Genomic DNA, 18,443 nt, shown 5'->3' on the forward strand with positions numbered 1-18,443 from the left:
GTCTGATATCCCAGTACTCTTTGCTCCTGTTATGATTCATATTTTCTACTCTGAAGATCTTCAGGACTCTTCCAGTAAAAGCAATTTTACTATAGTAAAATGAACTCTATGAAGTCAACTTAACCAAAGAGAAGAGTACTACTTTAGATTAGATCCTGCTCTCATGGTCTACTCTTCAAAAAGGAAATTTTTATGAAGCTTCTGAAACTCATTAACACTATTGGGAAGTTAAGACATCTGACCTCTGGTATGACAGTCTGTAGAATCAGGCAGCTGTCATCTGTTGGGTTTATGTCCTAGGGTGAACCAGTCTACCCATCTATTATCACTATGAGGGGTAAACGTGATAATGCAAGTTAAATTTCCTATGCAGTATCCAAAACATCTTTATGAGCCCCAGCCTAGAAGCAAACATAACACACAGTTATTGTAGCTTTAGAACTGACAAGTCACTTTTCCCACTCTGCTCTTCTGGCTGAGTGGTAGAGTGGCTGGGCTGGATCTTCCATTTGTAACCATGAGCAGCAATAAGCATGGCAGCTAATAGCTAAGCAATGCATCTTATCTTTCCAGAGAGTGAAGATTGCCATGTAAGGGTTTGGTAATTGTTAGCCTTAAGACAACACTTCTTTGAAGCTCCAGCAGCAGCACATTACAGATAAAATTAAACAGGATGGGTTTCATTAGGTGCTGCACACTAGAAATAATCAAACTACCAGGCTCACTTCATGTGAAACCTTATTCCCTAAGAAATCAAAGGGTAATATAAATGATCTTGGAATATAAATAGGAAGTTGCTATTTGCATTTTCAGGAATCAATGCTTGTAAACTACTATAAATGGCTTCACAAAGAAATGATGGCTCAACTTTGCATAATGATAATACTTATATGAATGAATCTTAATCCTTTCAAAATGAAACATGCTGATATTTACGTAAATCTTGTATTTGATAATTCTTACCATGCAAACTAGGTACAGAACCTCAAACTACACTTAAAGATTATGCTTATTTATTTATCTTTGGGTATGTATGTGTGTGTGTGTGTGTGTGTGTGTGTGTGTGTGTGTGTGTTGTGTGTATATGTCAGTGTATGAGCATGGGTACCCCATGCCATAATATATGCATGGAACTGTTTTCCCTTTCTGCCAAATGGGTCCCAGGTTTTGAACTTAGGTCATTAGACTTGGTGGCAAGTTTCTTTACCTACAGAACAATCTCTCCAGTACTATAGTTAAAAAACAAACAAATAAACAAGCCCGAGGACACTAGTCACAGTTTTTCTTGTCTTTAAGTACTAAGACTAAGAATCATGATGACTGGGAGCTGGAGCTATAGCTCAGTGGTACAGCACTTGCATGAAGCCCTAGATTCTATCTCTAGTATTACAAAGTCAAAGCAAAATGAGAAAACTGACATTGTTGAAGGAAAAAAAATCACCAAAAAAACTGCTACATGATTTTTTCAATGTGGAAACTAGATGCAGACTACTTAACTGTAAAAAAAATTAAAAAAGAAAAACTTCCTTGATCCTTCATAAGGAATTTGTAGATCACCTGAATATTCCAAATGAGACCCTGAAGTATTTATAATATTATACTCTAGCAGTAGAGTTGGAGAATGAAGCCCGGGCCAGTAGCTTTCCTTTGTTCCCTATATCAAAGGATGGCAGCTTTGAAATGTTACACTATGTGGTGAACATAGGCTTCTAAAAGAAGAGTTGTCCTCAGGCAAACGGCAAGAAGGAGGGGGATGCTGTGAGCTGCTAGTGGGCTGCTAAAGGGCAATACTCCTTTTAGGCAGATGTGGTATTTTTAGCTCATTCCCCTGTATATAATCTGCATAGATACGAATTGATAGCATGTCAGGATGAAAATTTCCCATTACAAATGTGAGGACTATTCAACTGTATCTTAATAAAACTATTACACAGCATTTGATGTTATATATTAAAAACTAGTCTCTTGTGGCTGACCTGGAGATCATGTGTAATGTAGCTCCAATGAGGAAAAGGTCTTGAGAATCAAGGAATTGACTTTCAAATGAACTTGTGGAATGCACACAGGGGAATAGCTTCATGCTATTAAACCCCATTTCATGGGAGGCATAAGCTTACATAATCGGCTCTCCACACCTTTAATGCATGCACTTTCCCCAGTCTGGTAGTGGTAATGAATAAACCACAGTTTAGAGAACAAAGAGGAGCCGAGAACTTTGCACTCTGTCACCTGTTTGGGATACTGAGTACACACTAAGTCCTATTTTCAGTATCGTAATATGAGAATACTGCATCCCTCCTAGAGCTGGGGTGAGAACCAAATAAGAAAATAAGTACAGGAGCTGCTTGAGCACCAAATTTTAGGGTTGATGTCATTAAGAACTGTTTATATCATACCCAGTGCCAGAAACATTGCTAGTTTTTGATAGTGATCACCATTGTGGTCCCTGTGACAATTACTTATAGTTTTTCCCATCTCTGCTTTGTACTGTAATTATATTGTGGGCCTATAAGCAGGTTGAATGCATTTGCATCATATGAGTCCTTTGACACAGTTCGTACAAAAAGGAGACAAACTAAATACTTAATTTTAATGATAGAATAATTATCAAATCAATTGATATATTTTATATGTGTATAAGCATATAATCAAATTTATATATTTATGTAGATATATATATATATATATATATGGATGTAAACATTCCAAAAGTGTTCATTCCTTATTTAAATTATGCTACTTTGATACTGCTGAGTAGGCTCTGAGGGTCCTATGGTACTGATGTTTGTCTGAAAAATTTATCTTCACAAATGGCTGAAATCTAGCTTTTGACCACATTCATAGCTTTATAGGAAGGGAAGAGAGGTCATGGAAAAAGATGGATTCTCAGTATTCAACTGGCACTAGAAATAAGAGCAGTTTAAATGTGATAATCTCACAACGTGTTGCCATGCCTAGAACGAGCATGCACAGGTTTTTGATGTTGCCATTCTGGAATGAGGGGACAGCCAAGTGACAGGCGCTCCACCTCATTTACTCTCATCTGCATGTTATGATCAAAATGCCTGGAGCTTTTCATTTTCTGACTCTCAACTCTTGAAATGGCTCAAGTTACCCTCATTTGGAAAATACAGCAATGATTTATCTTCTATTTTTATAGCAGAAGGGAATATTTAAAATACCCAAGTGGAGTGGGTGCTGTTAAAAGTTTTTTTCAGGAAGTACTGTTGGAAATGATGATGCCTCCCACCAGTTTACCCATGTTAAGAAGAACCGAAACATGTTGGTCCATCCTGTCAGGGATGACTACTGACTATTTAAACAGTGTTGGTTGCTAGGAGACAGTTACTCAGCTACAGAGCCTTCTGCAATTGTATCTCCCAGAACTCTTGAAAACTGTCCATGTATTTGTCCCAGGGCATTTTGGCAGCATCCTTCTGTACTTTCTGCTGAAAGTCAGTTAATTATGAAGCTTGTAAACTTGGGTCTCTCAACCACCTGCCTTCCTCACACATTCACTGCACATGCTCAGACTTGAATGGCACAGTGTGGACTACCTGCTGCTTCCCTCCATCTCATCCACTTTCCTGAGGTTCCACACCTTCACCTCAGGCAGCATGAAGGCAAAAGAAATGGGACTTGTAGCCAGGTCAGAGGGTTACTTGAATTAGTTGGAAATTTGCTAAAAGTGTTTGCCAAGATGCAGGGACCTCCTTCCTAGGACTGTGGAGAGAGAAGAGGTATACAACAGCCCATCAGGGATAACTATGGCAGAAAAGCTACAGGACAAGGGCTCTGAACACATCTTTGTTTGTTCTTTGAAACATAAGGTGTACTGTTTTCCTCTGAACAACCCTTCACCTCCCTTTTGTCACCTCCCCTTACTTGGTGCAACCAGCACTGAGCATGGCACCTTCTCACTTACGAAGGGGCTGGCTGAGGCTGAGGCTTTGGCTCTATAGCATCATGGCAGGGACCTAACTTTTCTTTCCTACTCTACTGAACCAGCATGAAAATCCCTGCACAGATGCTCGCTTGCCCTCTCTTCCAGCAAAGTCCCCTAGTGAATAACACTGTCTCCTAGGTAGACACATCAGAAACCATCTTGAAAAGACAGCCCAGCTCAGTTTCGCTCTAGCCTCTGTCCATCTCCTTGGTGCCTAGCACTTCTTTTTTGAGACAGTCTTTCTGAGGGACCCAGCCAAGAAAGCAGACCAGGAAGTCTTCTGTTTGTTTAAGGATGTTCCACCCTGCTCATGATTCATGCAGGAGTCAAGCTGCCAGGGCAGCCCTCAGGAAACCCCTGTGCAGATGCCCAGCACTTGTGCTTGCCATCTGAATGCAGTGTGCACTGTTCACAGGTCCTCTCTGTCAGTCTGCCTTAGGAATCTTTCTCTCCATATTCCTTGGTTCACTTTTCCCTTCCTCAGGACTCTGACTGATTTTGCCTCACCTTTTCTTTGTTCGCCTGAACTCTCTATATCTAGCTACCGTGTTCTAACTTTTGGCCTACACTTTACACCTTTGGAGGAAGCCCTCTAGAGCAACAAGGAAGTCTACAGAGATGTGACCAAGGTGAATACAAGGAGGCTACCTACTTGTAGGTAGTGTGCCTCGTCAGTGCGTGCGGGCAGTGGGCACCACACCACATGTTCTTGCTACCATCATGGAAGTGTTAGTAGTGGCTTTTCTGGCTTTGTTGGTATCACTGACATTTTCACACTTGCTCAGCTTGTGTAACCCTACTAGTGAACCTATAATGTTCATGACACTTGGTTGAAACTCCTCTGTAGATTTTATTTAGCTGCCAAATTATAGTTTTTATAAAACGTCATACTTTTAAAGAGTTCATCTAATCCAAAAAGCATTTTGATTCTGAGACTAACCATTTGATATTTCTTTTAACTCAGACAACCCAGAATGGTTTCAGAAACAGATGCCACTGGGTGACTGCTTTTCCTACATTCAACTTGGACAAGTCTAGACAAGACAGAAAGAAGACCTCAGACATATATTACGGTAGGAAGCTTCTCCACAAAGTGTCCACATGCCTTCAAGTGGTTCCCATGCACTGATGGGCTACTGGACACACATGTGGACATGTAGCTATGCTGCTGTGCAGGAACACATCGGGGAGACCAAGCAGCATGAGCACTAACATGCTTGTGCATCACGGCTCCAGCAGATGGCCCAGGGATCCTGCATAAGAACACGTTACCTGCTGTCTTTGGTAGGCAGAGAAAGTTCTTTCTAGGTCTTCAAGGTCTAGAATTTTGAACACTTTGGTATCATCGATTTCAGTCCATACTGTTCCTTCCAATTTGTTCTAGAAACATCAAGTTAACAAGGTCTTTGATTGACAGTCAAACAGAAAAAAACAAGTTTTTTTTTAAAGCACAACTATTCCAAATGTTTACTTCTATAGGATACTTCAGTGATCTGGTTTGAAACCATGTGTAATTATTTCAGAGGCAATACCAACTAACACAGGATCCACACTAGATGGCCAGGCTATCCAGCATCAGGGAGGACACTGAGCTGCAGGTGCCACCCACTGATACACTAATGGGAAAATGGGAACACATGTCTTACCTCAGGCAGCTTAGACCAGTTGAAGGATTTCAGCGCATTGGTGGGCTGGGGAATGTTTTTCTTCTTGAGTGTCAGACTCACTGGAGCACCAGGAGGTGGTAGGATTCCCCCTAAGGGAGGAGGCCCTGGGGGAGGAGGAGGACCTCCAGGAGGGAGGGGAGGTGGTGGAGGAGGAAGTGCTCCACCTGAAAAAAGTGGGGGTGGTGGGGGAGGAAGAAGAGATCCTATCCCAGAGGAAGGAAAGGGACCCCCTGGGGCTCCAGGTGAGGGTCCTCCTGGGACTGGAGCACCAACAGCCCTCTGGAAAGAGAAGATCAAGAAGAATCAATGAAAGGAGAAAATTGATTGGATGACTTTACGAATCTGATCTTATCTGAGATATATGTAACAGAGCCCCCACATTTCTCAGAATGTGGGTTTCAAGGTTGGGTAAGCCAAATGGACTCTCCTGGACCCTCATGTCTTCTGACACGTAAGTACTTTTTTTGCAGAGCCTTTATTCCTGTCACTTGCACCATCCTTATCTAAGAAGCTAATGAGAGTTCCTTTGTTCTCAGGACAAGATTAGTGGTCAAAACTCAACCCCAAACCACTTCTGCTGCCTAAGCCACAGGATGTTGGTGGTTCAAGTCCACTACTGAGATCAACTGCAAGACATTTCAGAGCTCATTCCTACATCAGACGTGTCTACTTCAGGGCAACAGGCCCAGGAGAAAAAGGGGGGGGGGTCTTGATACCCTTGTGCAGGAGGCCAGGTCTCAGTCCTTACCCTGTTGAGCTCATGGAGCTGTGCTGTGAGATCTGCCACCTGCTGCTTGACCTGCTTGTGCTCAGTCGTCTCCTTTTCAAGCTTCTCTTTCATCTTATTTAAGGTCTGCATCATTTCTTCCTTCTCTTGGGTCTTGGCATCACATTCTCTCTCTTTCTTCTCCAGCTTCTGTTGTAGTTCATTGTGTTCTACACAAGAAAACAGGACATGAAAACGGCCCTCAGGGAGGAAGCATTTTCTTTAAAAAGAGGGGAAAAAAAGTTCTGAGGATAATATAGAGATTGTGGGTCAGCCTGTCCTAGACATCAATCTTCTTCTCCATGCAAGGGCAACTCAAGAGCTAAACAGTGCTCATGCTGGGAAAAGGCCTCATGTAACAAATTTAGTAACATTTTGGAAAAGACCAAAGAGACTCTAAAGCCATGGTTCCGTAACTGGGGGAGGAGAGTTTGAGCAACTTCTCATGGAGCGTGGTATCTTAATTCTGAGTCCTGACACAGAGGTGGCCTAGCAGTTACACTAGGGAAACGGATTACTAAAGAAGGGTCCTTCTCACATTTAGAAGTGGGCAAGAGAGAAGCCCGGCACTGGTGAATGAAGTTAGTTGGCTTGTGTCCCACTAACAGGAGAAGAATTCTGTGCTGTAACAGAGAACTGATGCTGAGTCCTGTCTCCCTGCCCCCTGGGAAAGCCAGCTGAAGTACTTTGTGCTTCTGACATTAAAACTAGGAGAAACAAATGCCATTGTCTCTGTGTTCAGTATTTTGAGGATATCAGTGCTGATTAGGAACCGGAGCTACAGGACTGAGAGGACAAAACGTAGCTCTTGGCTGTGGTTACTGACACCCCCACGTGTGGTGGCATGGCACATGGGGATCTAATTCAGAGCAATGATGTTCATTTTGCCAATGAATATAAGAGAAATGATGAAGTTCATCTAGGCTGTAGGTTTCTAATTTTAAATACTTGCCCTCAATGCCTCTTCTTTTTATAACAAACACACCAGGGATACAGCCCACTGGGGCTGAACTTTACACAGCTGGTCGCTCTACCTCTGAACTTGGTAACACATTTAAACTCTTACTGTCTCTTTGGGATCTTCCCTCCTCTATGGCTCTCCAAAATGAAATCTGCAGGAAGGTGTGAGCCATTACAATCTTTGAGTTTTGTCAGCTTCCAAACAAAACAACAAAACCAAAAAGCCTTCACTCACATTTATCATTCCACTGATGCCTGACTTCCGGTCCACATCTAAAACAACCTTTCTGTGTTCCCTTTTCCTTCTTCTATCTCCATTCATTGATAATTAAGAGATTAGGAATGTCCCTTCTTTCATCATTAGCCTTTGACAAATCTGGCTGTGCCTCAGACTCAGCAGAGGTCTTAACATTTCAAGACCACCGCCCAAAGCCTTCTGCAAGTAGTCTATACAGTAGGTGGGGACAGGCTTAGGAAATAGGTTAGAAGAGGCTCCTTGATGGTCCCGAGGTGATAGCACATTTGGGAAGTGCCAGCCTGAAAACTGTCTCCCAACTGACATCATCTACTATCCATTCACTGAGTATTTACAGCTATCATCTCAGAGTCCTGTGCTCCCTAGACTTCTCCCTCAAATATTCTCCTATTTTAGGTCCAAACAACTTCATATTGCCTCCTTTAAAATTGTCAACAATTCAACCTAACTTTGCTAGCTGAAGCTTCCAGAAGATAACTCATTTTATATACAATTCCTCTTTTCTTTTGTCTTATACCACCCCATTCTTCCCACTGACCTTGGATATTTTTTCCTGTGCTACCTTACCACTGAATCCTGTAATGGATTCTATCATTTGCTGTGTAATTAGTATGTGCCCAACACTATGATAACTTTCCATTTCCTATAAATGTAATCTTCACAACAACTGTGAGTGAGATTTACTCCCCATGCTGTGGAAGCGGGGATCATCAGGGGGACGAGAAAATGTCACTGCTCACAGGAAGGAGGCTGGAGTTCAGGCTCGCCCTGAGAAGCCAGCACAGTTCAACACACCAGAGACACTCAGGTGCCCCCTGAAGGTATGGTCTGACAATTCAAAATCTCATGTCCCAAGTGCTCTCAACTGTAAACTCATACCTACTCTAGAGTGTATTCTTAGCCATCTATTCACTGACTGCTCTCATCTGCTTTTGGTAGCTTGATAAACAGCATGATGAAAAGCATCTTATGGAGGGGAGGGCTTGCTCTCAGGCTCCTTTCTTTTTTTTTTCAATTGATTTTTATTTAAGTTAAGAACAGCCTTATTTTACATACCAATCTCAGTTCCTTTACCCTCCCATCCTCCCATTCCTCCCCAGCTACCTTTCTTATACAGCTCAGGCCTACCTGCCTAGGGATGGCACTGCCCACATGGGCTGGGCCCGTCTACATCAATCTACAATAAGAAAATTTCCTCAAAGACACACCCACAGGCCAGTCTGATCAATGCAACCCCCAAATTGAGACTGTCTCAGATAACACTAACTAGAACAGGAACTATACTCTCCTTGGTTTACACTCTCTTAACCTTAGTTTTTGTCAGTGCTTCTCTTCTTTCCATCCATGGTGGACTCTGGAATGTATTACAAAGATTATGAGAGCAATGCGGGTGAACAGCAGCACAGGGAGCCCAGCAGGCCTGGCAGTGACCCTTCTCACTCCCTCTGGTGGCTCTGAGCAAGTGTGGTGGGAGAAGAGGGAGTGCTCAGGCAGCTCTTGACATTTGTTTCAGAAAATCAGATGCTGAGTGAATGTGGCTGTATTTCACTGGCTGAGACTGAATGACTCTGACAAGCGGAAGATGAGTCCCTCTTTCAGTGTGGTGAGGAGCGGGGGAGTGTGACTGCTTTCCCAAAGGTGACTGGACTTTGCTAAGATTCTGAAGGAGGGAGGGAAGCTGTATATTTCTGGGAGTGGCTGGCACCAGGAGGAACACAAATGTCTCTCCTGTCAGAGGCGGAGGGACAGCATCAAAGGCACAGTCCAGTGCCGCTAGTGGTTGGCCTGCTAACGTCCCTAATGTGTCTCCACAATGGTTACCGACTTTCCACATGATTTCTCCTTCTATGATGGGTGCCGCATTAGAGCCAAGGAGAGAACAGAACTGCCCATACCAAGTAGACTGTGCTTTTGTCCTAAGAGTCTGAAGAAATCCTAGGCTGCTTATATTTATTCAAACCCAAAATGCTTTAAGTGAAGTGCAGCTGTGGGCAGAGACTTGTGTGCTCAGTAGTTTTTAAAGAAATCTTGAACTAATTAATTTTAAAAATTGTGTGTGTGTGTGTGTGTGTGTGCGCGGGCACTCGTGCATGCGTGCGTGTAGGTTAAAGGTAAGAGTCAGTTGTTTCCTTCCACTATGTGGGTCCCAGGGATCAAAGTCAGGTTGTCAGGCTTGGTGGCAAGTACCTTTACCCACTGACCCATTGTAGGAGCCCTTAAAACAAACAAAAACAAAACAAAACAAAAAACCACACACTTTCTTTGTTTTCAATTAATGAAGTCTGAACAGCAAAGTTACAATCTTTTCTAAAATACTTACAGAATAATAAAACATAAGGATGAAGTACCTGGAAAACAGCAAGAAAACTAATTGATCTGAATTTAAAAAGTCAATCCTAAATGCCCTAAGATGTGAAAAAGAAAGGCTATTGGTGTGCAGACATGAACATGAAGCCAGCTCCCCAACGCCCAGGTCACCCAAGCAGAGCCACGCCTGGCAGGGCCCTGCCATTTACCTTTTCTCATTTTCTCTGCCTGTTCTTTCCATTGCTTAACTTCGTTTTCATTGACCAACCTGTAGAATAGTTAAAGGAAAACTTGTTAAAAAGAACAAAACATGTCCATTGCCAAAATGTGTTCTCCTTGGGCTCACAAACAGCGTACTGCACAGACTCCTCAGTGAAACCCAGATGTGTTTATTTGTAACATTTCATCTGTCTCAGCAGCTGTCAGTCTGATACAGGACAACATGAGTATCTCAGAGCATTGCCATCACAATCTCACAGACAAGATGAGAAAAGACTTACATTCTCACGACGTTCTTAATATTGAAGTTTTCCAAAGGTGTAGAGTCAGGGTCCTGCCCTTTGTCACTCTGGATAACTATTTGCTGTATGATTCTGTCTAGCAGCAGCCAGTACTGAACTGTGTTACCACTTCTCTTGTCTAAAACAGAAGAGAGGGGTAGAAACCATCTTCAACTGTGAGGTAAACTAGGATGAGTTCAACACTGGGAACCCTTAGAGCTATGGATCTGATCAAGAAGCACTCTCCATACCCTTTTCTACATGTGTTATAAGGCATGCACTCATTTTGAAATCAAAGTAAATTGTAGATCATTTCATTCTGAGGATTTCATAACTGCCCCTGATCTGGGAGGAAACAAACAATGGGAAGGGACAAAGCTGAGGCTTAGGGTCCCTGGTATGACCCAATCTAGTTAGTACTGTGGAGAAAGCAGGACCCTGGGATGCGGTCCTCACTCTCCATGGTGCGCACAGTCACAACACTCACAAGGCATCTGGAGGCAATGGTGCAGAATGGACATGAAGTGAGGGTAGGCTTCACTGTGAGTCAGTCGCTTCCTGGTCAGCTCAAACATCTGGGTTGCACTTTTTGTGTCTATGTGAACCTATTTTATAGGAAAAACAAATCTGAATCAGACATCAATTTCTTAATTCTCCCCGACACAGAAGAGTGCGTGCCATGCAGATACAAGTGGACCCTGCTGCTTCACAGGCTGCACTGGCCCACACTAACACAGAGCATGCATCTCAAGAGGCAAATCCAATGATTTGACAAATCACATCAGAATAATTATAAGAATACATACCAGTTCAAATCTTTTGGCAAATTCTAGTTCATCTTCATTTCGGAGCATTTCAAAAAAGTCTAAATGCCTGAAAGGTAATTGAACAAAAAGTGAGAAAAACTGGAACATCTCACCAACACAAGCACAAAGGAGTCAAGATGTTCAAGTGCAGGCCTAGGCACACTGTGGTGCTGTACTGATGAAGGCCCATTACTCAGGAGGTGGACACGGGACCAGAGCAAGCTCAGGCCCAGTCTGGGCTGTATAGTGAGTGTCAATCTCAGAAAGCAAGGCAGGGATGTAGAATGGTAGTGCATGACCGTCATCACATGTAAGTCTTGCAAGGGGTTGACCCTCAGGCTGGCAAAGGAAAGCTAAAAAGACCCTTCGTGATTTTTAGTGTTAGCTCCAAAAGAAACAGGGTAACAAAACTTGAATGCCTTTAATCCCAGCACTTGGGAGGCAGAGGCAGGAGGATCTCTGTGAGTTCGAGGCCAGCCTGGTCTATAGAGCGAGTTCCAGGACAGCCTCCAAAACAATACAGAGAAACCCTGTCTCGAAAAATCAAACCAAACCAAAAACAAAACAAAACAAAACAAAACAAAAAAAAACGTTGAAAAACTTTAACCATGGTCCTTCTAAACAAAACAAAATCAAACCTATCTGAGTTAAATAAGATCATAGTAAGAATAAAAAGAAGAAAAACCTAGGGTGCATAGCACCTGGTAGGTAATTATAAAATGAATAAGTGTTTATCAAATCTAAAAAAGTCCAGATTCCACTTGGTGACTCTTTCATGGAAAAACATGCCCATTAGCTTACACTTGACTTGCTATTGAGTTATAGATCAGAAAAGAAATATCAATGTCATTCATTCATTCATTCATGTGAATTTTGATTAACCTCCTACTCTGTTCTGCATTCCAGGAACAATGCAGTCTATAAGGACAAACACATAATGGTAAGGGAGATGGGAAACAGAGAAGAGAATAAAACTGCTCTGTAGCTGAAGGGGGTATTCCGCAGAGGAAGGGAACAAGTGGTCAGAAGAGCTGTGAAAGGTGTTCAAAATCAAAGAAAGGCTACGTACAAGGGGCCCAGGCAGGCGTGTCTGGGCCCCGCTATGCACTGTCAAGGTGAAGAGCATGCTGGGTATGTGAGTGAGGAAGACAGCAGTGGCAGCAAGAATCTGCAAGCTGGTGGGGATGCCTTAGAAATGGTAACAAGTGAACAGTGGCTGGAAACTGGAACTCACAGAATGCCTGTTAAAGTTACTAAGAGATTCCACAGGTCTCAGAGGCAGTTCTTATGATAGAACTAGAGTCCAGCTGTCATTGCCATTATTACCACTTTTGTAGATATTAAAAATAGGGAAGTTCAGAGAGTGAGTAACTTCAGCAGGATACATAATACACAGGAGGCAAGACTGTGGCGGGACAGATTTGGGCCACATGAAACTCTCTATGCCATGCTGTTTCCCTCTCTGCCCAAGTTTCACCAACAGAACGTGATAAGCTGAAGTAACAGGCTGTGCAAGCCCCTGGTGTGACTGGCAGGCTGGAAGCAGCCCGTGGGCTAGCACTTCACCTGGCACTGAATCATATGGTGGGTGCCGCATGGACGCTCTCAAGCTGTAACAGTATGACTTACCTGTCTAACGTCGAATTTTCATGTTCCCTTAATTTATCTATAACAGGTTGAATTCCTAACATCAGGAATTCATAGCGAAGATGGAGTCTAAAGTCCAAACTCTCCTGAAAATAAAAGGGGACACAATACAGATTTATAGTTTTTCAATTATATTGTTACCACACTGGAAAAGTGTTCTTTAATGCTATCTGTGTAAAACTGCAGGGCTGAGTTCTTACCACTCCGGCTCCTTGGCTTAGCACTGCATTGATGAAGGACATGATGGCAGTCTTGAGACTCACTTCATCCCGATAACGCCCAGTGCTTTTGTCCAAGTCGTTAATTAACGTCTGTCAATTATACAAACAGAAAAAGTGGGGTCTGAATCATTACCAACCCCACCTATGCTCATTTAAAAATTTTTTTTAATGCTTGGAGGTTAATTTTTAAAGTCTCCCTTAGAGTTACACTGATTCACACAGTCTCCTTTATACTCAGGATTGCAGTTATGAACTCTTTCCCAGGTGTGGTCACATCAAGTGTATATAAAACACAGGAAACTTTGCTTCCTTGTCTCCACTTGCTTTTTATTTTGAAGTAAAAATATGATGACACAGTCTCACTATTAATTTTGACCCTAAATAAAGAATAGTAACCTTCAAAGTTTTCAGGGAACAGTCCAGTCCGTGGATTCAAAAGATGCATGCTATGTAATACAGAGGATGCAGTCACAGTTTTTTGTTTTAAAATTTATTGTATTAAATGTTTTTGTTTTTATTTCATGTGTGAGTGTTCTCCCTGCATGTAAGTATGTGCACCATGTGTGTGCCTGGTGCCCACAGAGGTCAGGAGAAGTCATCAGAGCTCTTGGAACTGGAATTATGGACGGCTGTGAATCACCATGTAGGTGCTGAAAACTGACCCTGGGCCCTCTGTACTCCAGCCCAGGGTCATAGTTTGAGTTCAGTATATCTTAGACCCCACAATGATCAACAGGGAAATCATATTCTATTTTCCTGTTCTTGAACCTAAGAGAAAGGGAACGTTTGAAGACAAAATGTGAGCACTGGGAGGAACTATCAAGTAATCCCCTTCAGGGCCAGAAAAGGTACCCGTTTGTATAAAGAGTGGGGTGAGTGAGAAATCCTGTGGGGAGCACCTACCTGGAAGCGGGTTCTCTCACTGGCATACTTCTGGTAGTGCAGCATAGCCTGCAGAACTTTTTTGTGACCCCCAGGAACCAGGCACACGGCGCCCAAGATTTCTAGCACGGCCACCTTTGTTTTAATGTTTTCTGTGCTCAGACTCTGAGCAATGACATTAATACTCTCAGAATGAGCCAGGACATGAGCCCGGCCTTGAGAGTTGTTCATTAGTGCCTTTATACAGCCAATGAGGGAGGTATGTATCCGAGACTCAGAGGTCTCATAGTCCATAGTCTTCAGAAAGTTGAGAATACATGACAGGCCATCCAAATCGATGAATCTTGTAACAAACCTGTCAGGAAAAAAGTGATTAGATTGGTTCCTTCGTGCTTTTGTAACCATCTTTAATAGAAAAGCCCAGGGGGAAAGGAAGTAGACTTACTTCCTGAAGAACCTAAAGGCTTACGCATTAATGAGGTCTTTGTAATTCTTTGCCTCTTCCATGGCACAGAACCAATGGTCAGTCTAATCAGACTGAAAAGATCTCCCCATTTGGGGCAAGCATACCTCAGCTGGTACAAATACCAACAGATCACATCTTCACACAACGCCAGGACTAGCGGACACTTAGTATATATATATTTACCCCTTCTCCCTAATGCTGGGGATTGAACTCAAGGCCTCACACATGCTAAGCAAACACTGTGCCATTGAGCTACAGCCCTATTCCTAGAATATCTCTCCTGTGCTAGGTTAAAAGTCACTTTCTGATTTGAGTGACTGCAGCATCTAGTTTCCATGTGGTCCTGAGCATTACCTCTAGACGTCAAAAAGAAGCACCATTCAATTCTATCACTCATCAGACAAATGACTGCTTTTATTGCTAGGGTGTTACATAGCAAAACCCTTCTTTTACATGGGATACTACACGGAATCCTAATACACAAATGGGTAAGAGCTAAGGTTTATTCCTGTGGGTTAATTTTATTAGCATTTATAACCTTTACTGTGAAGGATGAGAATTCACAATGCACGTGTATATATGAAAGCTGACCAGCACAGATATAACAACCTATTTATTTGACTACTCTGGAACTTCCAAGCTCCCTCACCTCTGGATACCTCAGTTCAGAGCTCATAACAGACCAAGAAGCGAGGAGTTTGTCGTCATGGTCTGGATGACCCTTGTCAAACACCTGTACAGTGCTTTTTATACATCACTACTTCTTTTTTTAGTTTGCATTTTATTACTAAATAAAGAAAATTGTTACTATTATTTTTTAACCATTCCACCAAACCACACTACCTTTATCTAGGACACCCTTGCTAATGCAATGTACTGTAAGAACATCAATACCTCACCAAACTCTGGAGGCCTTCATGGGAGGTGACAGTGGAATAGGGGCAGAGTGGAAGTGGTTACTAGAGAGAATCCATTCCTTGCCAGAAAGTCAACCCATCTTTATTTTTAATATTAGTTTTACTGATATGTAATTCACATGCCATAAAGCTCATTGATTTAAAGAGCACAATCCCATAGTCTACATTTTAGTTATTCATTTGTCATCTGGACAGGGATTGTCAGGGGATATGGGTTGTTTCCACTTAAAACAACAAAAACAACAATTATTTTGAATAGTGCTGATAATGAACATTTGCACACAAGTGTCTGGGAACCAATCTTTACTTGTCTGTGTACCTAGGAGGACAGCTTTTGGGTCATTTGGTGACACTATGTTTAACACTGTGAGGAACTAGCTGCCCTTCTACACTCCCAAATGACTGCACTGACATCCCGAAGAGCACTGAAAATTGTCTTGCCATACTTGTACTCTAGCATTGTCTCCCTCTTTCTCCTTTCTCCCTTCCTTTTCTTTTACAAACCTTATCTTAGTCATTGTCTGCCTTTCTTTTAAAAGGTTCAGAGATCAAAGTAGCTACCTATGGTTCGTTAAATGCTTTTAAATGTAAGAGTCCCTGGATGGTTTGAGCATTGCAGCATACAGGAGGGAAGACAGGAAAGGAGAGGAAGGAGAGGGTGCTGCACTACCCAGGGGAAAGCACCTCATGGGTTTTGTCCTCAGAGCTGTCTTCAGACTCTCGATGGTTTTACTCCTCTCTTCTTCTTCTTCCTTCTCTAGAGCCAGCAGAGACTTCCTCTACAAAAGAAAACAGAAGTTACTTCTTCATTATATTTTAATTAATGTAAATTATTTCTCCCCAAAAAACAGTGCATCTATGATTAAGATTTAGCATCAGCAAAAACAAAGAATACCATCAAGAACTCTGCAGAGTCTTGTCTGTATTACAAGTTACACTTTCGAACTACATATGACATTTCAATAAAATGCTTGAACACTTTAGAAGAGGTTAAGTTACACAAATGTTTGCACAATTATTGTATCACATGCCCTGATGCAGATGTCACCATTTGTATTTGAAAGAGAGAAGAAGCTGGGCCTATAGCTGGGTGCAACTTTCTGGCACCTAAAAGTAAAAACATTACAGGTTCAGGTGACACACACAGCCACTTTCCATGTGATCACTAGAATTAGCTGAAATTGGAATGAAGATGAAAGGGATTTCTTTACCTCAATTTTTAAAAAAGTAACAATTAAATTCAATCTGATACTGATTACTCTCAAGAGTAAATGCATGTTCTTAATTATGACCCGACATCATTCAGATATCAAGGTTTGGAAGGCGGGGGATGGGTGAGGTGAGGGTGGGGGGAGAAAGAGGCAGGAGAGGAAGCACGCAGGCACACACACACACACACACACACACACACACACACACACACACACACACACACACACACACACATGCAGGGAGCTGCTAAGACCGTGCCTGAGATGCTGCATTTCTTCAAAAATTTCCAGGTATTGTTGATGACACAGGAGCAAGGCTCTAAGCAAGAAAACCTTAGTGACATTAGTTATTTATTTACTTATTGTCTGTATGAGTGTGGTACTATGTGTATGTATGTGTGGAACAGGTGTCATGAAACCAGGGGAGAATATCAATTGAGAATCCTACTCTATAACACTCTACCATATTCTCTGTTTTTTTTTTAAGTTATTTATTTTCATTTTATATGAATGGTTGTTTTACCTGCATATATGTATGCCATGTGTGTGAACTACAATGTGGGTGCCAGGAACCAAGCCTGGTTCCTCTGGAAGAGAAGCCAGTGCTTTTAACCTCTGAGCCATCTCTCCAGCCCCAGCTGCCATATTCTCTTGAGAGGATCTTTTACTGTATCTGGATGTTGTATGTGATATGTTGTATATCTATGATGGCTAGTGTCAAATGTCAACGTGACAGAATCTGTAATCCCCTGGGAGATGGGCCTATAGGCATGCCTATTTTGGGGGAGTATTTTGACTATATTAATTGATGTTAGATTAATTCTAATTTCAAGTGGGATGGTCCCCTGGGCAGGATATCCTGGACTATAAACGGAGAAGGCAAGCTGAGTACTGGCAATCACTGCTCTCTGTTCCTGATTGTGGATGTCGTGTGACCAGGTACTCCAAATTCTGCTGCCTTGCCTTCTCTACTGTGATGGCCCAAAACCTTGGATTGTGAGTGACAACAACACTTTCTAATAAGTTGCTTTTCTCAGAGAATTTATCATAGCAACTGGGAAAGAAAACTAAAGCACATCTCCTGAGTCGTCAGGGGACATAAAGTCACAATATCCACAAGGGTTACCATCTTTTCACTTCCTTTCATCCATGATCACCTAGCTATGCTAGAACAGGCATCCTACCCCATGTCTAGTCCAGAAGCCTTCACCCTGGAGCTGCTGGTCCTTTCCTTCGCCTGCTCTGAACACATATTCCTGTCTCCTCAGCCCTATCTGTTACAACTCTGATAAGAAGCTGCGTGGGGGACAGTGAGGTGACTCTACACAGAGAGAAAAACCTGATCTAGCATTTTTTTTGCAAGTCATCACGGGAAACTTTATTATTGTTTTTTAAGTCAATAGCACCAACATGAAGTAACTAACCATGAATGTTAACTAAACCAATTAGACCTTTTGATGAGAAAGAAGTATACAGCTTACAATAAATAACCAGTGTCATGTATGACAGCTTGGGGGGGGTAGGATCTATTTATTTATTTATTTATTTATTTATTCATCTATTTATTTATTTAAGATGTTATTTTGCTGGTGATGTGTCTCGACAGCTGTCACCAGAGGAGAGTAGATGAAGAAGCTATGCACAGAAATAGGCAAAGAATTCCTCCAAATCGCCATGAGACCCATCCTGTGAAGTCAGTGTGAACCCAGTGACGGGCATTCAGTTTCCAGTGGCAGCTGAACGCCTCTAGAGTGTCAGGAGCATTCTGAAGTGGCAGCTCACAATCAAGCCTTGACAATGAGTATCACTCCTTCTTATGGAGATGGACTTCATATGAATATCCTGAACAAAAAAACTACACAATTCATTGTAGGTCACTGCCACCAGGTTA

At 42.2% G+C, this 18,443-nt stretch overlaps 1 protein-coding gene across 3 annotated transcripts in view; it reads right to left on the reverse strand.

The window, feature by feature from the left end:
- Daam1 (dishevelled associated activator of morphogenesis 1) overlaps window positions 1-18,443 on the reverse strand; it is a 161,925-nt gene that overhangs the window by 31,340 nt on the left and 112,142 nt on the right. For all 3 annotated transcript variants that reach the window (XM_040742959.1, XM_040742960.1, XM_040742958.1), the window contains exons 5-15: window positions 16,026-16,120; window positions 13,980-14,313; window positions 13,056-13,166; window positions 12,838-12,941; window positions 11,209-11,275; window positions 10,890-11,007; window positions 10,403-10,541; window positions 10,112-10,170; window positions 6,362-6,549; window positions 5,593-5,892; window positions 5,219-5,326 (exon numbers count right to left, since the gene is read on the reverse strand). In XM_040742959.1, the coding sequence (XP_040598893.1) occupies window positions 5,219-5,326; window positions 5,593-5,892; window positions 6,362-6,549; window positions 10,112-10,170; window positions 10,403-10,541; window positions 10,890-11,007; window positions 11,209-11,275; window positions 12,838-12,941; window positions 13,056-13,166; window positions 13,980-14,313; window positions 16,026-16,120 (1,623 nt within the window). The remainder of the gene's footprint in view (window positions 1-5,218; window positions 5,327-5,592; window positions 5,893-6,361; window positions 6,550-10,111; window positions 10,171-10,402; window positions 10,542-10,889; window positions 11,008-11,208; window positions 11,276-12,837; window positions 12,942-13,055; window positions 13,167-13,979; window positions 14,314-16,025; window positions 16,121-18,443) is intronic.

This window comes from Mesocricetus auratus, unplaced genomic scaffold (genome assembly GCF_017639785.1).
Source record: "Mesocricetus auratus isolate SY011 unplaced genomic scaffold, BCM_Maur_2.0 Super-Scaffold_15014, whole genome shotgun sequence".
NCBI classification, from domain to species: domain Eukaryota; kingdom Metazoa; phylum Chordata; class Mammalia; order Rodentia; family Cricetidae; genus Mesocricetus; species Mesocricetus auratus.